General features: G+C 40.4%; 2 protein-coding genes across 2 annotated transcripts in view; one reads left to right on the top strand and one right to left on the bottom strand.

Moving 5' to 3' along the window:
* Window positions 1-9803, bottom strand: part of CAGE1 (cancer antigen 1) — a 64144-nt gene extending 54341 nt beyond the window's left edge. The window contains exons 1-4 of the mRNA XM_039462575.2: window positions 9720-9803; window positions 7108-7305; window positions 5905-5992; window positions 2369-2778 (exon numbers count right to left, since the gene is read on the bottom strand). Of these exons, the coding sequence (XP_039318509.2) occupies window positions 2369-2778; window positions 5905-5992; window positions 7108-7305; window positions 9720-9761 (738 nt within the window). The 5' untranslated portion in view covers window positions 9762-9803. The remainder of the gene's footprint in view (window positions 1-2368; window positions 2779-5904; window positions 5993-7107; window positions 7306-9719) is intronic.
* Window positions 9804-9833: 30 nt separating this feature from the next.
* RIOK1 (RIO kinase 1) overlaps window positions 9834-26491 on the top strand; it is a 35458-nt gene continuing 18800 nt past the window's right edge. The window contains exons 1-9 of the mRNA XM_003927370.4: window positions 9834-10109; window positions 14147-14351; window positions 16416-16506; window positions 18369-18438; window positions 20353-20395; window positions 22560-22652; window positions 24197-24309; window positions 24411-24491; window positions 26339-26425. Coding sequence (XP_003927419.1) covers window positions 10039-10109; window positions 14147-14351; window positions 16416-16506; window positions 18369-18438; window positions 20353-20395; window positions 22560-22652; window positions 24197-24309; window positions 24411-24491; window positions 26339-26425 — 854 coding nt within the window. The 5' untranslated portion in view covers window positions 9834-10038. The remainder of the gene's footprint in view (window positions 10110-14146; window positions 14352-16415; window positions 16507-18368; window positions 18439-20352; window positions 20396-22559; window positions 22653-24196; window positions 24310-24410; window positions 24492-26338; window positions 26426-26491) is intronic.

Genomic DNA, 26491 nt, shown 5'->3' on the forward strand with positions numbered 1-26491 from the left:
TCATAGATGCCCATCCTACTTATAACACTTACCATAGTTGCAAGTTGGTATGTAACTTTATATAGCATTATACCTGCTCTACATACACTTTATATGTAACTTTTATTCACAGAACTTATTGAACTTACCATAGTTGCAAGTTTATATTTATTTGTGGGATTATTTGATTAATGACTATTTCCTCTAGTAGGATGCTGTTTTCATCAGGACAAGAACTACACCTTTTTGTCTAACCATTACCTAACTAATACATAGTACAGACCTGGCATGTAACAGATGCCCAAAGGTATCTATTGATTGCATAAAAAATGGCTAAATGCAATGGAAAGAGGAAAGAACAATCTTGAGAAACCCTATTTAAGCTTATTTTTTAAATGTTGTTTTCCAGAAATCAACATGAACGAATAAAGTTCTTTTAAATGCTGTCATCTACTTTCAAAAAAAGAAAAAACTGCTCATACTTGTAAATAAAACATTACAGCCATAGCATTTCCCACCAAACTCACATTGAAAAGTTATTATTGGCCAGGTGTGGTAGCTCACACCTGTAATCCCAGAACTATGGGAGGCAAGGCAGGTGGATCACTTGAGGTCAGCAGTTCAAGACCAGCCTGGTCAACATGGTGAAACACCGTCTCTACTAAATATAAAAAAAAAAAAAAAATTAGCCAGGTATGATGGCACATGCCTGTAATCCCAGCTACTTGGGAGGCTGAGGCAGGAGAATTGTTTGAATCCAGGAAGTAGAGGTTGGTGTGAGCTGAGGATCATGCCACTGCTCTCTAGCCTGGACAACAAAGTGAGACTTCATCTCAAAAACAAAACAAAACAGCCGGGCGTGGTGGCTCCAGCCTGTAATCCCAGCACTTTGGGAGGCCGAGGCGGGTGGATCACGAGGTCGAGAGATCGAGACCAACCTGGTCAACATGATGAAACCCCGTCTCTACTAAAAATACAAAAAAAGTAGCTGGGCATGGTGGCGTGTGCCTGTAATCCCAGCTACTCAGGAGGCTGAGGCAGGAGAATTGCCTGAACCCAGGAGGCGGAGGTTACGGTGAGCCAACATCGCGCCATTGCACTCTAGCCTGGGTAACAAGAGCGAAACTCCATCTCAAAAAAAAAAAAAAAAAAAAAAAAAAGTACATAGAATATATAGTATTGGTATCTTCCTGGATTCAGGAAGTACAGAAAGTACATAGAATATATACTGTTGGTATCTTCAGTGCTCTTAGGATACTACATGTATGCTCAGAATCAATAAACCAAAGGATAAACTAGTATTTTCACTTTAACAGAAAAATTAATATTTTTGGTTGTCAACAGAAATCCAGTATGACAGAGAAATCTTGTTTTCTTGAAAAATTAATTAGTGCCTCTGCACTCCTTCCTCTTCTCAACCTTTCCATTACTGTAAACGCTGCTACTTCCAGCCAGTTTGATTCAACAAATACAAAAGCTTATTATATTCAGGCTGCTCTGTCTACACAGTAGCCATTCTTTTCTTTCTTTACCTCTCTAATAAAATTGCTTTCGATGAAAAAAATTATAGTGAAAAAAGCTTATTATATTCAAGGAACCATTCAGATGCAATGGTGCATAAAAGGGTGAGTAAGACAGAGTCCTGATCCTCAGAGAAATTACCATTTGGTAGAGCTAATCCTCAAGTATGAACTTGATTTTATTAGAAAAATTTATTTCTGAATTGGCTATCTCAGAATGCATTTTCGTTGGAGAAGCAAAGTCCCTTGTATTAACTAGGTGATTTAACACTACTGGAAAAAGTCTCAGATTTATATATATATATATATATATATATATATATATATATATATATATATATATGTGTGTGTGTGTGTGTGTGTGTGTGTGTGTGTGTGTGTGTATACATTTAAAATTTTTTCATTCATTCATTCATTCATTTATTTTGAGACGAAGTCTCACTCTTGTTGCCTAGGCTGGAGTGCAGGAGTGCAGTGGCATGGTTTCTGCTCACTGTAACCTCTGCCTCCTGGATTCAAGCGATTATCATGCCTCAGCCTCCCGAGTAGCTGGGATTACAGACTCCTGCCACCAGGCTCGGCTAACTTTTTTTGTATTTTTAGTAGAGACAGGGTTTCCTCATGTTGGTCAGGCCGGTCTCGAACTCCTGACCTCAGGTGATCTGCCCCCCTCGGCCTCCCAAAGTGCTAGGATTACAGGTATGAGCCACCGCGCACAGCCTTATATATATATATATTTTAAATGTATCCTTTTAATACTCCATAGGCTTTACTGACCATCACAATCTTACTCCTCTGCTTTATAATTAACTTTCAGATGAACTAAAACTATTCTCTTTATAAAATGGCTTCACAATATTATCGTGTACACTTTCCTTATATAAGAAGCTTGGAGGTTGACTGGGGCTGAGGGCAGATTCCTTGGCAGTACTTTTAGCCAGTGACTTTTCCGTAAATTTCAGTGTCTCTCCACTGCAATGGATTAGAGGCGGGCTTCTAGGAGGAGGCTGTCTAAAATACTCATTACCAAGTTGGTCTGTATTTGCAGAAACACTAGTTTCCATTGGATTTTCTTCCTTAAATGAGTCTTGCTTTATATAGTTGTCTTTTGCATAATTATATACTTGACTTTGAAATTCTGGCTTCTCTGTCATTTCATCATCAAACGCTTCTACCCAGTGGTATTTGCAAACGGTTTCAAATTGTCTCAAGGAAGATATGCTGATAGTGTCAACTGGCTGAATTAGTATATTCTTTGAGTAATTTTCAATGTTGTTATCTCGTAAGAAAGAAAAAGAAGGAAATAAAAATGAGCAGACCATAAACTTGGGCAGTAACAGTTGTATTTATATTTATCAAATGAACTGCTGTAGCCACTTAGAAATATGTATCATTTCAACCTTACTTACTGTGTGGATTTTAGCATGGTTTTGTGCTAGCAAACAAAACAAAACGCTTTTTTTTTTTTTGAGACGGAGTTTTGCTCTTGTTACTCAGGCTGGAGTGCAATGGCGCGATCTCAGCTCACCGCAACCTCTGCCTCCTGGGTTCAGGCAATTCTCCTGCCTCAGCCTCCTGAGTGGCTGCGATTACAGGCACGCGCCACCATGCCCAGCTAATTTTTTGTATTTTTAGTAGAGACGGGGTTTCACCATGTTGACCAGGATGGTCTCGATCTCTTGATCTCGTGATTCACCCGCCTCGGCCTCCCAAAGTGCTGGGATTACAGGCGTGAGCCACTGCGCCCGGCCCAAAACAACTTTTTACATGGGGGAAAGAAGTTCCCAAATGACTGCTACAACAAAGCTTGTTATATGTAATTCTGGTCAAATACAACACATTTCAAGACGTCTTCAAAATTCTTTTGTCGTAACTTTAAGATGTTTCAAATTATAAAATGTTTCAAAAGGACAGAGATAGTATAATAGAAAACACATATAAACTTGCTTAATCCCACAAAAATCCCAAGATGTCAGTACTGTTATTATCTCTATTTTACGGTTAGGAAACTGAAGTGTACGAGATGTTAAAGTCACTTGTCTAAGGTCACAGAGCTGAGATTCTAGACTACTACTTCTAAATGCTACACTATACTATTTTTGAATATGACAAATTATGCAGATTTATTTTTTTAAAATCAGAAGCGAATAAGAAAACAAAATGTTACAAATTAATGATCATTTTAATCTAACTTTCCTCCTCCCCAGAGACAACCACTGTACTGAAGCCCATATGTGTTCATTCGTCCCATTGTTGTTTTACTTTTACTACTTATGTATCCTAAATAATATAATCAACATAATCATTCCTAAAGAATAAAGTTCCCAGATTTCCTCATTTTGTGACACTTTAATGTTCCAGTACTTTTTTTCACTGTACAGATTTGGGGTTACATCAACACACATCTCTTTGAGACAGGGTCTCACTGTGGTTGCCCATGCTGGAGTGCAGTGGTGTGATTTGGCTCACTGTGGTCTCAGCCTCCTGGGATCAGGTGATTCTCCCACCTCAGCCTCCTGAGTAGCTAGGACTATAGGCACATGCCATGATGCCCGGAAAATTTTTTGTATTTTTTTTTTTTTTTTTTTTGAGACGGAGTTTCGCTCTTGTTACCCAGGCTGGAGTGCAATGGCGCGATCTCGGCTCACCACAACCTCCGCCTCCTGGCAATTCTCCTGCCTCAGCCTCCTGAGTAGCTGGGATTACAGGCACGTGCCACCATGCCCAGCTAATTTTTTGTATTTTTAGTAGAGACGGGGTTTCGCCATGCTGACCAGGATGGTCTCGATCTCTTGACCTCCTGATCCACCCGCCTCGGCCTCCCAAAGTGCTGGGATTACAAGCTTGAGCCACCGCGCCCGGCCTAATTTTTTGTATTTTTAGTAGAGACAGGGTTCGTCATGTTGCCCAAGCTGGTCTCAAACTACTGGAATCAAGCAATCCTCTGCCTTGGCCTCCCAAAGTGCTGGGATCATAGGCGTGAACCACTGCACCTGGTCTTTTATTTTATTTATTTATTTTTTTGAGATGCAGTTTCGCTCTTTTTGCCCAGGCTGGAGTGCACTGGCACGATCTCAGCTCACTGCCTCTGCCTCCAGGGTTCAAGCGATTCTCCTGCCTTATCCTCTCGAGTAGCTGGGAATTACAGGCATGCGCCACCATGCCTGGCTAATTTTGCATTTTTAGTAGAGACAGGGTTTCTCCATGTTGGTCAGGCTGGTCTCAAACTCCCAACCTCAGGTGATCCACCTGCCTCGGCCTCTCAAAGTGCTGGGATTACAAGCATGAGTCACTGCAACTGGCGCCCCCTTTCTATTCAAGAGATAGGTTCTCCATTGCCCACTGGAGTGCAGTGACATGATCACAGTTTATAACAGCCTTGGACTTTCTGGCTCAAGCAATCCTCCCACCTAGCCTTCCAAAGCACTGGTATTATAGGTATGATCCACCACATCCAACTTCAACACACATTTAAAGATACTTGTATAGTAGAAAATTCTTGGCCGGGCGCGGTGGCTCAAGCCTGTAATCCCAGCACTTTGGGAGGCCGAGGCGGGTGGATCACGAGATCGAGAGATCGAGACCATCCTGGTCAACATGGTGAAACCCAGTCTCTATTAAAAATACAAAAAAACTAGCTGGGCGTGGTGGTGCATGCCTGTAATCCCAGCTACTTAGGAGGCTGAGGCAGGAGAATTGCCTGAGCCCAGGAGGCGGAGGTTGCGGTTAGCCGAGATCGCGCCATTGCACTCCAGCCTGGGTAACAAGAGCGAAACTCCGTCTCAAAAAAAAAAAAAAAAAAAAAAAAATTCTTGTGTCTGAGACTGGGACTTGATCATGGCTCATTCATTTAAAGCTACACAATCCTGGGCAAGTTACTCTCTGAGTCTTATTTAAGTCATCTGTAAAATGAAGATTAAAAACAGCCCTTACTTCAATTTTTTTTTTTTTTTTTTTTTGAGACAGAGTTTCGCTCTTGTTACCCAGGCTGGAGTGCAATGGCGCGATCTCAGCTCACCGCAACCTCCGCCTCCTGGGTTCAGGCAATTCTCCTGCCTCAGCCTCCTGAGTAGCTGAGATTACAGGCACGCGCCACCATGCCCAGCTAATTTTTTGTATTTTTAGTAGAGACGGGGTTTCACCATGTTGACCAGGATGGTCTCGATCTCTTGACCTCGTGATCCACCCGCCTCAGCCTCCCAAAGTGCTGGGATTACAGGCTTGAGCCACCGTGCCCGGAGCCCTTACTTCAATTTTTAAAAATCTTTATTTCAATAAGATTGTTTGTGGATTAAGTGTGAGAATGTATATAAGGTACTTAGCACAATACCTGGCTATTGTTATTACCACAGATCATAAAAAAAGTTTTCAAACTTTTGCATATTGCTAACAAATAGATACTTACCGCCTAACAAATTGTCTTGTGTGCTATAAGCATCTTCACGAAGTGTGGATTTGTACTCATTTTCCCTTTCAAAATTCTCTATTTCATTCTGTATTAATAAAAAAGGTATTAATATTAATACTTTAAGCAAACATCATAAGCTTCTTCTAAAGGTATTTGCACATTGCTATGTAATTCTATTAGAATATTTCATTGTAATGAATGTGGTAGAATGTGCTTTCCAGTATCTTTCCCCACCGTATATTTGGCTCCCTTTTCGTAAAACTATGCTAACAGAGTCACAATATTAAACAAAAATGTCACATAGCTTGCTATTTTAAAATTTTGGTTTTTTGGTAAGTCAAATCATGTGACTATAAACTTAGGGATATGTGTTAGCATATTTTTCTTATTGATAATTCTTTGATGTTTATTAAATCTAGTCTAAACAGCATTAAGATCCTTGTTATTCCAGTCTATTAACACTGAAGATATATAAAACAGGCGTATTATAAATTCCTATTTAGTGGAATCACATGTCACTGACTATCAAATGTTTAGAACAACATTCATGAAGCTATTAGGATATTACAATCTTTTATTTTGTAAGAAAGGGAACTAGGCATTTTCATGAAGATAGAAAAGTTGTCATTTACATGCAGGGTGCTGTCAATGTCATTATGAGGGATAACTGAATCATTTGCCTCCTGACTTAAGTGGAAGACGCATCAGACTAGACGTCAGTTTCCTTGTGCTCTTGTCCTGGCTATGTAACTGAACTGCTGTGGTTATGTCCCCTGGCTGCACTCCTGGGACTTAGTGAGGTTAGAAAGGATTTTAACACCATGTGTAAAAATGTACCTTGCTCTGTCACCTAGGCTTGAGTACAGTGGCATGATCTCGGCTCACTGAAACCTCTGCCTCCTGGGTTCAAGCAATTCTCCTGCCTGGGCCTCCAGAGTAGCTGGGATTACAGGTGCTCGCTATCATACCCAGCTAATTTTTATATTTTTAGCAGAGATGGGGTCTTACCATTGTTGCCCAGGTTGGTCAAAATATATCTTACACCAGTGAAACTGGGAAAACCAGACCTTGTATTCCCCTGTTATGTGTCCACTGACAATTCTTTTATTGTTCCTTATATACCTGAAGAAGTTTTCATATGGAAGACAATGTGAATTCTGAATACATCTGAACCTCCTGGAACTTATAAGCAATGCATACCTGAGGCAAATCACAAGTGGTACTGGTGGTTTCCATACAGATGGGAGAATCTGAAAGCGTTAAGCCTTGAGAAAGATTGCTGACATTCATGGTATCTGATTCTGACATGCTATCCACTTCAAAATGTACAGGATCTGAAGGTGACACCCCAAATTTCTGATAGTCCTTGTTCATAACTGTTGAATAATAAAAGCCTTCCTTAAAAAAAAAAAAGTATGCCTATTAGTATGTGCAAAAAAAAAGTTTTTTCCCTATCCGTCTTCTCATTAACAGAGTAGCAAAGTTTACTGCTGTTATTTAAAATGTCATCTGTCAAGTTATTAGAAAAATTAAAAACTTTAGTCTAAGCATACCATGAAAATTTAGTGTGGTAGAAAATACTAATTTGGAAAACAACAGTATTGGCTACTATCCAATAATTCCTTAAAAGGCTTTGGACCTAGAAGGTGAAGGAATCTCTATGTTACTTAATCAAAGGATATTTACAAAATATTATCAGAGACCTATTAGGTTCCACAAAATGCTGTATTTTGTTCACTTGATACCTTCCACTTGCACACCTCACCAGCAAGTCGAATCCAGCATTGTAAATCAGTTTTCCCTCCTCATGTTCCTACACTCTCAAGAACTTGTGTTTGAAAACTGGAGTTGTCTTGGCATCCCTCTACCTCATCATCCATGCCTCTTCAGATACCAAGTCTCATCCATTTCTCCTTTAAAAATGCCTTTCAGTGACCTGTGCTTGCTTTCCATCCCATGTTGCCACACCGGTCCACATTCTCCTGAGTCCCTCAGGCCTGTCTGGAGCAGAGAGTGGAAAAGATGGCCACTCACATTGAGTCTAACTTCTCCTGCTTGTCTTTCCAATCCATCCACAGCCTGCAGTGACATTACCTACCCAGTATTCCTCTGCTCAACTCAGATCAGGCTCATTTCCCTGCAGACAGACTATGTTCCTTACGACTTAAGCTTCAGTCATCTGCCCTAGCACGTCCTTCTCTCCTAAAACCTTCCCACCTACCCATTCATCTATTTTTTAAATTCCTACAATGTCTGCAGTCTCTAAATCTCTTACAATTCAGCACTTAGTGACTTCGTTTACTGTTTTAGAGCTTCACCACTGTTTCAAGGGTGTTAGTGCTTGTATTTACAGATCATAAATGCCTTGAGAGGAGTCAACTTGTGGCTTACCAATATCCACTACTGCAAATGGCTGAGTGCTGTCTACAGAGCAAATTATTGATTGAATCCGGCATTCTAATGATTTATTTCTATCAAGCTCTCTCAATTTATAGTCATGACTCATCTGCCTGGATTATTTTATTGAATTTCTGAATGGATAGTTTATTGAAAATTAGTTGTTTTCAAACCTAGGACATCACTCGGTAAAATGTAAAAAAGTAAGTCAAGCAGGTTAGGATCAGTGAAAGGCTCAACTTTATGCTCACCTTTTCTTTGTCTTTCAAATAATGCTGCCTGGATTGCGTTGAGATCTGAAAAATTCTTGCTTTGTTTGCCCAGTGCAAAAAAGCGCAAAGGCCTTGTTTCTTAGTTTTTTTTTTTCTTTGTGAACCTAGCACTTACATTTCTACAACTTTGTTCATCCCTCATATAGCACTGCACAATCTGCCAGTTTACCTTTTTAATTTAAAGTTAGGCTATTTTGGCTGGGCGCTTACGCCTGTAATCCCAGCACTTTGGGAGGCTGAGGCAGGTGGATCACCTGAGGACGGCAGTTCGAGACCAGCCTGATCAACACGGAAGATACCCGTCTCTACCAAAAATACAAAATTAGCTGGGCGTGGTGGCGGGCGCCTGTAATCTCGGGTACTCGGGAGGGCGAGGCAGGAGAATAGCTTGAACCCGGGAGGCGGAGGTTGCGGTGAGCCGAGATCACACCATTGCACTCCAGCCTGGGCAACAACAGCAAAACTCTGTTTTTTTTTTTAAAAAAAAAAAAAAAAGGCGATTTTTTTCTATTTTTCTATCTTTCATTTGTCCTTACCAGGTTTATAGTGGACTTTTAACATATTTATCAAATGTTTGTATAGATGTTCCAAAGACATTCTACAGCTGTTTTAAGATAGGCGTTACTGGCAAAACCCAGTTTTGTTTAAAAGTTTTTTCATCGTACAACAAACTTTACCTTTTTAAAAAGCACTTATACATTTTCACCTCAAAATGAGGCACCAAACTTTTCAACACACAGAAGTGTGCTCACTTCAGGATCCAGAGCTTCTTGGACGCACGCTACAGCCTCGGCGCTTCCTCCCTCTGCACCGGGTTTCGCGGGAGAGAGAACGCTTTCCAACCTCCTCCACCGGGGACTCTCACAAACTCGCAATCGGGCTCCCTGGGCGCTGGAACGCCCCAGTGTGACGTCCGCGCGCGCCGGCGGATCTCGGCGGGGACAGGCGCAGCCCGCGAGACCCGAGCGACCCCGGGTCCGTCTCCCTAGAGTGAAGTTAGGAGGGTACGACCCCCTAGGCCGAACACTGTGAGTTAGCTGGCGCCTCCTGCCGCAGTAAACACAAAATACAGTACACAAACGAAAACTTCGGGAAGAAACTGCCAGCACCGGCCTCGCAGTGCCGGCTACTCAACACGCCTACCTCGGAGCGTGGAGCGTCCACGGAGCCCATACAACGTTCCATTCAGAGTTCGGAACTCGCCGCCCGGCTCAGGGGCGGGACTTCCGCTCAAGTCAGACTTCCGGGCGGGGCGGGGCTTCCGGTCGGGGAGCCAGGGCGGCTTGGCGGCGGCTTAACTGTAGGTCAGGTTTTCCCGTCGCACATGGTGGCTACTGTTGGCTTCTGAATGATTTGTAAGGCGGAGATCCACGCCGAAGCCGTTGGATCGGTCGCGGGTACATCCGTCTGAGCCGTTTCTGTCCCAGTGCAGAGCGGCGGCCTCCGGCGGCGCCTTTCAATCATGGACTACCGGCGGCTGCTTATGAGCAGGGTGGTCCCGGGGCAGTTCGACGACGCGGACTCCTCCGACAGGTAGGCGACCGTACAGTGCACTGGGTCTGGTTACTGCTGTCTCCTTGTCCGCCCCCGTGGGCAGTGGACTCCTGTGTGTGGTTTAGAGGAAGACTAGCGGTTCATCACTCAGCGTCTTGACAACATTTTGCCTGTGTCTGCATCCCAGCCGGATCTTTTTCCCAGTTCATCGCAGAGTTAGTGAAAGCTACTTGTCAAGGGAGTCTGCGGTTCCCAGGTTGGTTGGTTAGCGTCACTGGGAGGCAGAACTGGGGATAGCGATTAGGAAACACAGGTGTTTGCGTTTTAACCACATGTAGCGTTCAATAAATACTTAATATGTATCACGTTCTGTCCTGGGCGCGGGAGATAGTGATGAATAAGACGAACCAAGTTCGTGATGTCCTGGAACTTTGCCTTCTACATGAAAGGGAGGGCACACCATTTAAAAACCAAATAACGAGGCCGGGCGCGGTGGCTCAAGCCTGTAATCCCAGCACTTTGGGAGGCCGAGGCGGGTGGATCACGAGGTCGAGAGATCGAGACCATCCTGGTCAACATGGTGAAACCCCGTCTCTACTAAAAGTGCAAAAAATTAGCTGGGCATGGTGGCACGTGCCTGTAATCCCAGCTACTCAGGAGGCTGAGGCAGGAGAATTGCCTGAGCCCAGGAGGCGGAGGTTGCGGTGAGCCGAGATCGCGCCATTGCACTCCAGCCTGGGTAACAAGGGCGAAACTCCGTCTCAAAAAAAAAAAAAAAAAAAAAAACAAAAAACCAAATAACGATTAGACTATGCAAATCGTTTGATATACTAAGTGCTGACTGAATGGGTAGGGAAAGGTTAAGTCCAGATTTTAATGACAAAGAGCTAATCTTGGCAAGAGCAGAGGGAACTATATTTCACACAGAAGGGACAGCAAGAGCAAAGGCCCCAAGGCCAGAGTGCCTAGAGCGCAGAGAAGGTAGTTGAGAAGATTGGTAGGGTGTTGATAGAGAAGTAAGAAGGGGGCCAGATCATGGAGACCCTTACAAGCGATGGTGAAAAGTTCAGATATTAATCTGGGTCTTATGGAAAGCCATAGGAGGGATTTTAGCAGAATGATGACATTATTTGATTTGCGATTTAAAGGAAGAATCATTCTTCTATGTAGATGATGTTCATGGAGGGCGGGAGTGAAGCAGACCAGTTCAAAGTAATAAGGTAATCAGATTCAAAATGGTGGGGACTAGAGCTCGGATCCTAAAGATATGTTTTGGAGGTAGAAGTGGCAGGGTTTGGTGGTAGTTTGGACGTGGGGTCTGGGGAAAAGAGGAATGAAGGATAACTCCTGCCTACAAGCAAAATGAAACATATTGGAGTTATTTTGGAATTCCAAGAAAACTGTTTGTACTTTATGTTTACAGTGAGGATTCATTACATGTAGATTTTATGGATTATTGGGGATGTTTTTAATAAACATATGTATGTTGACTGCTTTCTGTGTGTCAGATCTAGTCTTGGGTGGCAGGGAGACGTTGGTAAACACCATCCTGCATGACCCAGAGCTTGCATCCTGGCAGGGGAAACCGAAATTATTAAATAATTAGACAAATTTTGTATTAGAATTTGGGTAAGTAATACAAAAGAGAAGTGGGTGAAAAATAAGGACGGCTTCCTTAAGCAAGTGATAGTGAGCTGATACTTGAAGGATGAGTAGGGGCTAGCCAGAGAAAGGGGAAGGGCATTCCACTTTTATGGTTCCGGAGAAGTGTACAGAAAGCCTTAGGGAAGAAGTTAAGCAGCAGAAGAAACACAGCCAGCACAGCTGGTGGGTAGTTAATGGTAATAAGAGGGCGCTAATTTACCATCCACCCCAGGGTATTGTAAGGATGCACCAGTGATTTTCCATCAGGGAAGATGTTGCATCCCGACTTCTATCCAGGGGCTTTTGGCAATTTCGGGAGACATTTTTATTTGTCACAGCTGGGGGCTGTGGTGCATTAGTGGCATCTGGTAGGTAGAGGCCAGAAGTTTGCTGCTAAACATCCTACAGTACAGAAGACAGTCTCCCACAATGAAGAATTATCTGGCAAAGTTATAACTTTAACATGCCTCTCTAGGCAATTATACTATCAATCTATGAAGCATATGTATGAAGTCCTGGTAAATAGCAAGTGTTTAATGATTATCTGTTCTCTTCTTCCATGTGTCCATGGGGAGCCCTCGGAGCCACGGCTAATTAATAAATTGGGATTGATAATCTGAATTTACTTAAACTCATGTCTGTTTTTCAGCTGGTAGCTCATATTATCAGCTGCTTTTTTAATGGTTTCTGTCCTTATTCTGTACAGGAGAGGTCAAAACTGATAGTTCCCTGTTGAATTTGGCCTGCAGACATGTTGTGTTTGGTATGCAGTTATTTGTAAAAATTGACTATGCCAGTTAAGGGATAGATTTTACACAGAAGTCCAGACTTCTAGCTTCTCTTGAAAAATTAAAATCTGGTAACACTAGGCCTGAATCCTCATATGGCCAAAAAAAAAAAAAAAAAAAAAAAAGAAAGTCCTTGCTAGTTGTGCTCCCTTTACCCTAGACCTCTTTCCCCAGTTTGCCAGTGCCCGCTTCTATCGTGCAGCCTGCTTCACTCATTTATAGTGCCTGGCCTCTGTATTCACCATTTCTTCCCGTCACGAACAAGGATGATTTGGAATTCTTCGTGGAACATGAAGCTTGATGTAACTTTTTTCTTTTCTTTTTTTTTTTTTTTGAGACGGAGTTTCACTCTTGTTACCCAGGCTGGAGTGCAATGGCGCGATCTCGGCTCACCGCAACCTCCGCCTCCTGGGTTCAGGCAATTCTCCTGCCTCAGCCTCCTAAGTAGCTGGGATTACAGGCACGCGCCACCACGCCCAGCTAATTTTTTGTATTTTTAGTAGAGACGGGGTTTCACCGTGTTGACCAGGATGGTCTCGATCTCTTGACCTCGTGATCCACCTGCCTCAGCCTCCCAAAGTGCTGGGATTACAGGCGCGAGCCACCGTGCCCGGCCGATGTGACTTCTTTTGTTGCAAAGTGTTACCGAGTTCAAAGTAAGGCTGCCTTAGACTTACTCCCAAATTTTTCGTCAGAAAGCTTTTTTTTTTTTTTTTTTAAAGAGACAGAGTCTCACTCTGTTGCCCAGGCTGGAGTACAGCGGCACAATCATGGCTCACTGTAGCCGTGAACACCCGGGCTCAAGCGAATCCTATGGCCTCAGCCTCCCAACTATCTGGGATAAAAAGTTCGAGCCACGGCACCAGCCTTTTTTCCCCCCTGTCTTTTTTTTTTTTTTTTTTTTTTTTTTTTTTTTTTTTTTTTTTTTTTTTTTTACCTTTTACAGAAAAATTTTCCTCTTCTTAAAGCAGCTCTGTGAATGATTTTCCTAGAGTCAAGTCTGGTATACCGGCCTGTGTTGTTTATTTAGCAGAGAAGACAACAATGTAAATTCTAACTTCACTAAGGCAGAACCAGATTTAACACGTGATGTGCTTCTTGACTAGTAGGATTTGGGCATGGAGAATGAGCAAACAACTGCAACAGAACGGGAAAACAGGAGACGTGGTTTTAAGAAGATGGAGCTTGGCCGGGCGCGGTGGCTCAAGCCTGTAATCCCAGCACTTTGGGAGGCCGAGGCGGGTGGATCACGAGGTCAAGAGATCGAGACCATCCTGGTCAACATGGTGAAACCCCGTCTCTACTAAAGATACAAAAAAGTAGCTGGGCATAATGGCACATGCCTGTAATCCGAGCTACTCAGGAGGCTGAGGCAGGAGAATTGCCTGAACCCAGGAGGTGGAGGTTGCGGTAAGCCGAGATCGCGCCGTTGCACCCCAGCCTGGGTAACAAGAGCGAAACTCCATCTCAAAAAAAAAAAAAAAAAAAAAAAAAGAAGATGCAAGGTGTATTGTATATAAATATATAATCTATTTTGGCTTTATCAATATTTTAAACTCTTACATCATAAGTAATTAAATACGTGAGTTCTGTTAGGGTATGTGTAAATTCTGTTTTGAAATAATGAAACATTATTACTTCTAGTGAAAACAGAGACTTGAAGACAGTCAAAGGGAAGGATGACCTTCTGTTTGAAGACCTTCAAGACAATGTGAATGAGAATGGTGAAGCTGAAATAGAAGATGAGGAGGAGGAGGAGGGTTATGATGATGATGATGATTGGGACTGGGATGAAGGAGTTGGAAAACTTACTAAGGGTTATGACTGGAATGGAGGAAGCAACCCACAGGTATTTTATAAAGGATTCTGCACATCCTTATATAATCTGCTTATGTCGTCTTTTTTAAAAGGCTGCTTTGTGATTCTGGAATTGAATAACTAAAATATTTTCTTCATGTTATCTTGTCCTGTAGCTTCAGCCTTTACTGATTTTCACTTTTCATCCTTTCTATATTTCTGATAATTTCTTGGGTGTGGATTCTTTCCAGAATCTATAAATTTAAAAAGAGTTTTTTAAGGTTTCATGAGATTGTGAGCTTGAAATCTGCATGGGAAAGGGCATGAATTGGCAGTTTACTACAAATGATTGGGAACCATGGTAAAAAAGTTTAGCCTCATTAGTAATTAAAGAAATGCAAATTCAATTTGTAGAGATGCCATTTTTTTCACCTATGAAACTGTTAAAGACAAAATATATCATTGATGGTCAAGTAAATAGGTGCATTTACTTGTGAAATAAACTAATATGTGATAAAAACTTTAAAAACTTCCGAATACTTTGACTTAGCAATTCTATGAGCGTGCCAAGACTTAATTACAAGAATGATCCTCCAGGATTGTTTATGGTAGAGGAACATTGGAAACAACCTTGAACTGGATCAAACGTGCTGTGGGACTGATTCCCACAATGAGGCATGATACAGCCATAAAAGATGTTGTAATGGAAGACTATTAATGAGATAGGAATATGTTTATGATTATTTACCATATGCAAAAAACAAGTTACCAAACCATGTACAGCTGCTTCTCACACTGTAAGTACTGAGTGTGTTAGGAGTTTGTAGGGCCATAGGATTAAAATGTACATCTTCCTAAAGCATAAAGGTTAATCCAACAGTCTTCCTTTGACTATTAAAATGGCTGTATCGGCTGGGCGCAGTGGCTCACCCTGGTAATCCCAGCACTTTGGGAGGCTGAGGCGGGCGGATCACCTGAGATCAGGAGTTTGAGACCAGCCTGGCCAATATGGCAAAACCCTGTCTGTACTAAAACCACAAAAATTAGCCAGGTGATGGCAGGTGCCTGTAATCCCAGCTACTTGGGAGGCTGAGGCTGGAGAATCACCTGAATTTAGGAGGCGGAGGTTGCAGTGAGCCAAGATTGCACCACTGAACTCCAGCCTGGGCAACAGAGTGAGACTCTGCCTCAGAAAACAACAACAACAATAAAATGGCTGTATCATGGACCAGAATGCATGCATTTTTAAATAACCATCTTGTAAGTAACAAGAAATTTCGCATTTTCAGATCGTCTTGTTTTAGTGACTCCTTCATTGATTCATAGTGAGGCTTTGAGCAATTTCATTATTTAAGTTTGTACATAGCACCAGTCTAAGTGCTAAGCCTTTTACTTAATCTTTCTCTTTCTTGAGACATTGGACCCAAAATGAAATTCTGAACCAGCTTAATATTGGTCTTAGCTCTTTATTATATACTTTGGGGGTAAATGAACATTCTCAAATTTTAAATCTATAAACCAGTCAAATTAGGAAAATAGTCTGGGCGTGGTGGCTCATGCCTGTAATCCCAGCACTTTGGTGGGAGGCTGAGGAGGGTGGATAATGAGATCAGGAGTTCGAGACCAGTCTGGCTAATGGTGAAACCTTGTCGCTACTAAAAATACAAAAATCAGCCAGGTGCGGTGGCAGGTGCCTATAATCCTAGCTACTCGGGAGGTTGAGGCAGGAGAATAGCTTGAACTGGGGAGGCAGAGGATGCAGTGAACTGAGATTGCACAACTGCACTCTAGCCTGGGCAACAGAGCAAGACTCTGTCTCAAAAAAAAAAAAATTAGAAAAAATACATTTAATTTTAGTCTGTTACTTAAAAAGAGGAATCATAGAGAAGTTTAAAAAAATAATCAGACTCTGTTTTAGTCAGTAACTTTAACCTTTTGTTTCAAATGCTCTTTAAAATAATTTTTGAGCCAATTAGATTGACTCTTAGCTTTCCTTAAGGTACCCCTCTAAGTATTGATGCTTTAATAGCTAACTATGAACTAAGGAAATGTGATGGTGAACCTTAGGTTTGTGTTTACAACTAGTACCTAAGACTCTGGAACTCATCTCTTCTAGGCAAATCGACAGACTTCCAACAGCAGTTCAGCCAAAATGTCTACTCCAGCAGACAAAGTCTTACGGAAATTTGAGAATAAAATTAATTTAGGTGAGTTTACAAAATATATTCTTTCCCTGCGCTAAGAGGACATTTTTCAAAAACCATGAAGTGTTGTATAATTTTATCAGATCAGGAAATGAAGGCCGGGCACAGTGGCTCACGCCTGCAATCCCAGCACTTTGGTAGGCTGAGGTGGGTGGATCACCTGAGGTCAGGAGTTTGAGACCAGCCTGACCAACATAGTGAAACCCTATCTCTACTAAATACAAAATTAGCTGGGTGTGGTGGTGCATGCATGTAATCCCAGCTACTTGGGAGGTTGAGGCAGGAGAATCCCTTGAACCTGGAAGGCGGAGGTTGCAGTGAGCTGCGATTGTGCCGTTGCACTCCAACCCGGGCAATAGGAGTGAAACTCTTGTCTCAAAAAAAAAAAAAGAAAGAAAAAGAAAAAATGAATGTATTCAAGTGTTACTGACTCAATACTGTTTAGAGAAAATTTAAATCTTAGTGATTTAAAAACATAACTTTAGGAAAAGACTTTAGCTTATGCTATTTTAGTTGTTTTCCCACTAGTAGGAATATAATGTTACAAAAACCCATGTAAGTTATTGTCTGTTCTATTTTTTTTTGAGACACGGTCTCACTCTGTCACCCAGGCTGGAGTGCAGTGACACAGTCTTGGCTTACTGAAACCTCCACTTCTGGGGTTCAGGCAATCCTCCCACCTCAGCCTCCCAAGTAGCTGAGACCACAGGTGCACACCACCACACTGGGCTAATTTGTATTTTCTGTAGAGACAGGGTTTCTCCATGTTGACCAGGCTGGTCTTGAACTCTTGAGCTCAAGTGATCCGCCTACCTTGGCCTCCCAAAGTGTTGAGATAACATGTGTGAGCCACTGTGTCCACCCTGTTTTAGATTTTTTTTTTTTTTTTTTGAGACGGAGTTTCGCTCTTGTTACCCAGGCTGGAGTGCAATGGCGTGATCTCGGCTCACCGCAACCTCCGCCTCCCGGGTTCAGGCAATTCTCCTGTCTCAGCCTCCTGAGTAGCTGGGATTACAGGCATGCGCCACCATGCCCAGCTAATTTTTTGTATTTTTAGTAGAGATGGGGTTTCACCATGTTGATCAGGATGGTCTCGATCTTTTGACCTTGTGATCCACCCGCCTCGGCCTCCCAAAGTGCTGGGATTACAGGTTTGAGCGACCGCGCCCGGCCAAGATTTTGTAATAGGATTATCTTATAGTAGGATGTTGAAAATATTAGGGTATTTAATATAGTTACATTTTGTTTCACTAGAGACTTTGTATATAGGTGTTAATTATTTAGTAACCTGTTCAATGCCAGGCATCAGTATGTTGATTTGAATTATCACCTCTTAGAAAATGCAAGAGAGGGATGGAGGGAAGGAAGGAAGGAAGGCTGTTTTTCTGTTCTTGGGCATCTTCACTCTAAACCTAATACAGTGTTTCTCATATAAGCTGTCAATGCATGCTAAATTAATGTAAGTATTTTAGGATCATCTTTGCCTATGATAGACTTGTAACTTGAAGTGAAACAAGTTTTTAGAATTAAACTTTAAATTCAGGCAGTTATATTAGTCATGTGGAATACTGGCAAGTGTCTGAACTTTATTATGCAAATATAGTATTTTTGAAGAATTTCTGCATCTAGAATTCAGTTATTACAGCTGTAGTGACGACAGTGACAGCACTTATGAAGGAAACACAATTTAGTGCCTACCTTTAAAAACATTAAACTGTTTTCATTATTAAACTGTATTCTATCTACAATAAAATATTTAGAAAGTATAGAAGAGAAGGAAGAGGGGAGAAATATCCTGTTCAGCAACTCTGTTAATGTCTTTTTGTCTTACATGTTGTTTACATTGTGGGTTTCTTGTATTTTAGATAAGCTAAATGTTACTGATTCTGTCATAAATAAAGTCACCGAAAAGTCTAGACAAAAGGAAGCAGATATGTAAGTAATATTTTAATAATAAGCATGGATGACAGAGACTAATCTAGATTAAGCAGCATCTTGATCATAATTCTTTTACAGAGGTTATTCATTTGTATACTTAAACCAATCTTTCAGTGTATATGTGTATATGGTTTTTTTTTTTCCTTAGTGGTTAGCCTATGCCTTTGTAAATTAAAAATAATAATGAATCGGCCGGGTGCGGTGGCTCACGCCTGTAATCCCAGCACTTTGGGAGGCCGAGGCGGGTGGATCACGAGGTCAAGAGATCGAGACCATCCTGGTCAACATAGTGAAACCCTGTCTCTACTAAAAATACAAAACATTAGTTGGGCATGGTGGCGCGTGCCTGTAATCCCAGCTACTCAGGAGGCTGAGGCAGGAGAATTGCCTGAACCCAAGAGGCAGAGGTTGCGGTGAGCTGAGATCGTGCCATTGCACTCTAGCCTGGGTAACGAGCGAAACTCCGTCTCAAAAAAAAAAAAAAAAAGAAAATTAATGAATCTTGCCGGGTGTAGTGGCTCATACTTGTAATCCCAGCACTTTGAGAGGCTGAGGTGGGTGGATCACTTGAGGCCAGGAGTTTGAGACCAGCCTGGCCAATATGGTGAAACCCTGTCTCTACAAAAAGTACAAAAATTAACTAGACATGATGATGCATGCCTGTAATCCCAGCTACTTGGTAGGCTGAGGCATGAGGATCACTTGAACCTGGGAGGCAGAGGTTGCAGTGAGCCAAGATTGTGTCACTGCACTCTAGCCTGTGTGACAGAGTGAGACTCTGTCTCAAAAATAAATAAATAAAATAAAAATTAATGAATTTTTAAAAATACATAGTAAAACTATAATCTCATGAAATTTACAAATGTGTTCTCATGAGGGGAACAGTGTTTGTGGATTTCAGTTTAAACTAAAATGTGCAAAAATATTCCCTTAAAATGTATAAAGAATTATTCTTTCCCATCAAGTATTTTTAAAAATTTAAGGGAAGGCTGTAAACTAAATAATGATATAACTGAGAACTGTTTCTGTTTACACTTCAGTTCTCAAAACCAGTTGTTTAAGATCTGGCTAACTTCTCTGATATGCTAATAACTCTAAAGTATTATCACTATATTATAGAAAATGACACTAAGATCATACAACTAACTGTGAGAAGTGAACTTAAAAGCCAACTTTCTTCCGATTTATTGCTATGTCCAAGAAGTATCAGCTTTTTGAGATATACTATAGTCATTTGTTATTTCATCGGTGTCTGAATCTTTGTGTCTAAACCTTTATTAGTTTAGATTAGTGTGCTAGGTGGAGTTACACTCAGTGTATAAGCAGAAACAAATCAGAGTCTGCATTAGAAGACTGTCTTGAAATGATTTTAAAAAACAAAAAGCTTGTGTCTTCTTAGAAAATGACTATAGAGAAAGGCTTGTAAATGACTAATTCTATGTGGAGGCTAAGGCAGGAGGAATACTTAAGCTCAGGAGTCCATGTCTGGCCTGGGCAACATAGTGAGATGCTATCTCTTTAAAAAACGAAAAGGCAAGACTTTAATTCTGTACTAATAGAATCATTAAAGATTTGAAGGACGGTACACATATACTCTAAATGTTTTCTCTTTTCCAGCATAGTTCACTTTACCCTGGCACTCTTTGATGCTTCTGAAATATGATTAGATTTTTCTTTTCACTGCATACATACTCCTTTTGCCAAAATACAGAATTGAATTTTGCATATTCAGAGGAAATGAAGGAAGTTTCACTGAGTAGTGAAAAATCTACAGTCATGTCATAAAATCTGTTATTTAAAGAAACGACTTACTTAGGAATTTTTATGGAATTACCTACATTTAGAAGCTTTTTATTTTGGCTTCTGACTGAATTTTGAATGTGTCAACTATACGTTTTTGTTTTTGGTTAGGTATCGCATCAAAGATAAGGCAGACAGAGCAACTGTAGAACAGGTACAATTTAAATGTGTTGCAAACTCTTCTTTTTAATTAGCATTTCTTTTCTCTTTGAATTGTAGTTTGCTTTTTATCCATTTCGCTTAATGCTAATGTTAAAATTACTCCTATATAAAGTTACTCCTTTTATAGTTTTGAGTTTAGAGATGCACATTTTGCTTTTATAGGACTATTGGATGAATTAGAGTCATGGTCCTTCAGTGGCCTTGTAGAGCCACCATATGATGCTTTCCCCTTCTTGGAGAGATTATCAGACCATCAGTCTTTCAGGAATGGTCCATAGGAATTTTGTGAGCTTTCCCAGAAGATGGGTAGGTTATCTGCCACAAAGCAGGAAGGGTGGGTGTGAAAGAGAGAGGGTCAGATAATGTCTTCAAATTTCCAATTAGAAATCCTTTCTTTGCTTAGAAATTATGTTTGTTTTATTTTTTCTATTCAAGAATGGGGAAAAATTGGCCCCTAATTTTCCCACATACGAAAGAATGTGATTGGATGTTAGCCTTGGCCCAGATTTTTGATTCAAAGAAATGATAAAAAGAGTCAGAACATTGCCTCTGCCACTTACCACTCCTCTCCCCCACCCATGTACACAAACATATGTTCTGAATTCCACCATTAGACAGAAGCAGGGCCTGGGGTCTGTGTCTTCATTGTCCTCTAGCTTATTTTGTGATTTATTTCCATAATTGAAAACAGAGTATGGTTTACCTCAGAAAGATGAGATAGCTTTCAGTTTTGAAGACCCTGATAACTTTAGGGTTATTTTTGGCAGAAAATTCTTTTTTTCTTTCAAAATTAATTTTGAATGATAAAGTGCATAGCTTGAGTCTCCAGGTCTATATAAAATATATGCTTGTGTATAAATTTAACATTTGTTTTTCCCTGTTTTGTTCTTACTTCCTATGCCCCTTGTGTGACTGCCAACTTTGCAGATGCACAGTTCTGTACTTAGAGGCTCAGCCAGCTGACTTCCCCTCTTTGCTTACCTGTGCAGTAGAGAAGGAATGGAAATTACTGCCTTTTCATTCTTCTCTAGTTGCAATGGTTGTGGTTTGGCTTTTAGTCCTGTAGTCTGCCCAGGTGGTTTTGTTTATACTAACCAAATATAATATATTTGGTGTGACCCCAGCCACTTCACTGAAGGTGGACTGTAAAGCATAGCTGAGTTTAGCTAGTTTATACTGTCTCGCCCCATGGGGCTAGGGGGCCTCCCTGAGCCTTAAGGAGCTACTGATTGGTATCCTTAGAAATTGCATACAAATATTTGGCTGCTTTAGTTTCTGAGATGAACTAGAACAGCCTTTAAATTCACTTCCTTCTGTTTGTTAGAGAAGATTTTGAAATCCGTTTTACTTAAGATTGGCTACTCTGGCTTGAAGGAGACTCTTACCATGATTTACTCATCTATAATGGCAGGGGTTTGCAGACTCTTGAAAGGGCCAACTAGTAAATACATGTGAACGTTGTGGCTCACATGAGTTTCTATTGATTTTTTTTTTTTTTTTCAAAGCAATCCTTTAAAAGTAAAACCCATTCTTAGCTTGCAGGCTAAGGAAAAACAAGCTGTGGCCTGATTTGGTCCATGGGTCAGAGAGTGCTAACCCCTAATTTAAAGCTGCCTGTCCATGGCAGTAACCACTGGGCACTTGAGATATGCTATAAATGCAAAAGGTACACCAGAGTTTGGAGACTTGGCGTCAAAAACAAGGATTATCTCACTGATGATTTTTTATATTAATACAGATTGAAATGATACTGTTTTAGATATTTTGAGTTAAAAAATATATTAAAATAATTTCACCTGATTATTTTTACTTTCAGTGTAGTGACTAGAACATGTAATACTATTTATGTAGTTTGCATTATATTTTTACTAGCTAATAGCCTAGTATTCATTTCTGCTTCCCTTGGACTTGGTAACCTTTGATTTCCATGACTGGATGAACTTGCTATTTGGTTGCCTTTGGTTCCTATGGCCTTTACCTGACATTTTACTGATTAACAATTAGAGTGAATAAAAGTTCCAAATAGTGACTCTCATTTGGTCAACCAGGATAGTGTAGTACAGTTAAGCTCTGCTGTTTATTCATTATCACAGGTTTTAATGAGAAAGATTTGGTACTGTCTTTCAGAACTTTTCAATTTTTGCATTTCTTTTTAGGTGTTGGATCCCAGAACAAGAATGATTTTATTCAAGATGTTGACTAGAGGAATCATAACAGAGATAAATGGCTGCATTAGCACAGGAAAAGAAGTGAGCTCTTCTTTGGATGATTGAATATTTAGTTTTCTTATTTCAGATACCAAATGAAACTATGGCACTTAGTACTACATTATGCCTTTAAAAAGAAAGAAAAACAAAGTGATACACATTAATATTTATGGTTAGAGAGGAAGTCGTACATATAACTAAGCCTTTTCACTACTGCTGCTGCATTGTATCATTGAGTCTAACTAGTTGTCCCCAGTAGTAAGTTGAGATGCTCAGATTATTATAGGCCTGAGTTCTAACAAAATAAATTACTCATGGGGCCAGGGGTTTATGGTTATGTTTCTATGAGTCAGCAAATCTTTCTTATTTTTTTCTTTACATATGGATATACTGCTTTCTGTTTGTTAGAGAAGACTTTGAAATCCTTTTGACTCAAAATTGACTTTTCTGGCTTGAAGGAAATTTATCATGATTTACTTATCTCATCTATAATGGCGGGGGTCTGTAGACCATTGAAAGGGCCAACTAATAAATACGTGTGAGTGTTGTAGCTCACATATAGTTTTTATTGACTTTTTGTTTAAAGCAATTCTTTAAAAGTGTAAAACCCATTCTGCTGGAAGCAGTTCTCAGTAAAATTCAATTTATAAATCATTGGATTTTTAAAAAAAATTTTATTTTTAAAACAGAGTCTTGACAGAGTGTTTTTTTTTTTTTTTGAGACAGTCTCCCAGGCTAGAGTATAGTGGTATGTTCTCAGCTCACTGCAACCTCTGCCTCTCGGGTACAAGCAGTTCTGCCTCAGACTCCTGACTAGCTGGGACTACAGGCCTGCACCAGCTAATTTTTGTATTTTTAGTAGAGGCAAGGTTTTACCATGTTGGCCAGGCTGGTCTGAAACTTTTGGCCTAAAGTGATTCGCCCACCTTGGCCTTCCAAAGTGCTGGAATTACAGGCGTGAGTCACTACACCTGGCCTAAATCACTGGATTTAAGAATGTCTTTAATTATTTTGCATATACTTGAGATATAAAAAAAGTTCGAAACCACTTCTCCCATATATTTAAATTGGATTTTACTGTACAATCTTGCACTGCTTAATGAATACTTTCTGAGAAATACATCATTAGGCAAATTTGTCATTATGCAGACATTGTAGTGTGTACTCAAACAAACCTAGATAGTATAGGCTACTGCACTCCTAGGCTATATGGTATAGCCTATTGCTCCTAGGTTACAAATCTGTACAGCAGATTTCTGTACTGAATACTGTGGCAGTTGTAACACAATGGTAAATATTTATCTAAACATAGAAAAGTTACAGTAAAAATGCCTATTATAATCTTACGCGATCACCTCATATATGCAGTCTGTCACCTGCCACTGACTAAAATGTTATGTGGCACATGACTATATTTGTATATTGGAACTATATTTACTGTCCTTTTGATATAATATTTCATATTTTAATTAACATGTTCAAAAGGCCAGTTCACTTGACTTTTGAGGTTAGAATCAAATTGATAGAAAAAGTAACAGTAGTTATTTAACATAAACTTCATTTTCTTGGTTTTTGTCTTAAAATAGGCTAATGTATACCATGCTAGCACAGCCAATGGAGAGAGCAGAGCAATCAAAATTTATAAAACTTCTATTTTGGTGTTCAAAGATCGGGATAAGTATGTAAGTGGGGAATTCAGGTAAGTTCAGATTTTTCCCTCCAGTTGGTTTAACTTCTATTTCCTAAAACATTAAAACAATAATGGAATGATTTAAATAATAAATATTTTTCTTATTCAAGATTTCGTCATGGCTATTGTAAAGGAAACCCTAGGAAAATGGTGAAAACTTGGGCAGAAAAAGAAATGAGGAACTTAATCAGGTGACTGTCTGGGGTGTGTGTCTGTCTGTCCTGTGCTCTGCACATGAACATCAGCCCTTCCTCCCGGCAGATCCCAGTGTGGTTCTGCCCAAATGTAGGGACTTGTTAGGGCTTCATTTTTGTTAGATCTGCTGAAGGAAGCAGAAGAAACACATTTCTGGACAAATAGAGATTGTTTGCTGTTCTGTTGTTTCCTGTTCTGAGCATCCATTACAGAAGATTACTGCCACAATTCATATTTATTCCACAAAGCTAGATCATTTGGAAGGCCTTGTAAGCCATTGAAAACATTTATTGCAGCACTGCTTACAATAGCAAATGCTCTGAACCAACCCAAATGCCTATCAGTGATAGACTGGATAAAGGAAATATGGCACATACACAGCATGGAATACTATGTAGCCATAAAAACAGATGAGTTCATGTCCTTTGCAGGGACATCGATGAAGCTGTACTTACATGTACTTACATCATTCTTAGCAAACTGACACAAGAACAGAAAACCAAACACCGCATGTTCTCACTTATAAGTGGGTGTTGAACAATGAGAACATGTGGACACAGGGAGAGGAACATCACACACTGGGGCCTGTTGGGAAGTGAGGGGGTTAGGGGAGGGATCGCAGGGATTGGGGGACTGGGGAGGGATAGCATTAGGAGAAATACCTAATGTAGATGATGGGGGGGATGGATGCAGCAAACCACCATGGCACGTGTATACCTATGTAACAAACCTGCACATTCTGCACATGTACCCCTGAACTTAAAGTATAACTAAAAAAAAAAAAGAATTTGTACTGAGGATAATAAGGAACTGTTGTAGGATTATTATTATTATTATTATTATTATTATTATCATTATTTGAGATGGAGTTTCGCTCTTGTTACCCAGGCTGGAGTGCAATGGCGCGATCTTGGCTCACCGCAACCTCCGCCTCCTGAGTTCAAGCAATTCTCCTACCTCAGCCTCACGAGTAGCTAGGACTACAGGCGCGCACCACCATGCCCAGCTAATTTTTGTATTTTTAGTAGAGATGGGGTTTCACCTTGTTGACCAGGATGGTCTCGATCTCTTGACCTCATGATCCACCCACCTCGGCCTCCCAAAGTGCTGGGATTACAGGCTTGAGCCACCGCGCCCGGCCCTGTTGTAGGATTTTAAGCAGGAAAGTGAAACAATCAGATGATGATAATGCTCTGTCACATTTTCATAGGTATTGGAGTTCTAGGCGAATCTTGTTAGGTCGTGAACTCTTTGTTTATCATAGTTTTCTTGTCTTATTTCAGTCCAGTTTTGGACACTTTTGTATATCCTTTGTTTTCACTGACACCTTTTTATCAGGTAAAGGCCTCATCTAGTTGAGATTTAAGGTTTCTGAAAATTACGGAGTTTTTAAAATGTCATAACTTTATATGCTGTACACAGGTGATGCATTGGATAGTGTAGTACTGAGCAAGTACTGCTCGTTTTGAAAATCTTTTGTGTTCAACAAGCTATTAGGTATGAGTCCAGCTATTTTTCAGGCTAATCAACTCAAAAGATATTTTGGACATATCTCCTCTATTTCCTCCATTGTAAGATGCACGTTTCTCAATTTTACATCTCTGGAATTGGTTTGGGAATTACAGGTTATAGGATGTAATAGCTTAATTGCTAGTGTTTTTGTCATTCTCAGTGGTACATAATGATGCCACTTAAAATCATGTTAGAGTTTATGAAATAATATACTTAAGAGGCCTTGGTGCTGTTTTTTAACAGCAATATTAATCTTATGACCTGCAGTCATTGTAATTTATTTAGATGCATTTTCAACTTTTCAGTTGTCCTTTTATTTGTTATATCACAGGCTAAACACAGCAGAGATACCATGTCCAGAACCAATAATGTTAAGAAGTCATGTTCTTCTCATGAGCTTCATTGGTAAAGATGACATGTAAGTACAGGGAATGCCTAATAACTGCATTCTCAGAAATGTATTTTTAGGTGCTTTGAGTTTATC

The sequence above is a fragment of the Saimiri boliviensis genome, chromosome 4, assembly GCF_048565385.1.
Source record: "Saimiri boliviensis isolate mSaiBol1 chromosome 4, mSaiBol1.pri, whole genome shotgun sequence".
Lineage (NCBI taxonomy): Eukaryota > Metazoa > Chordata > Mammalia > Primates > Cebidae > Saimiri > Saimiri boliviensis.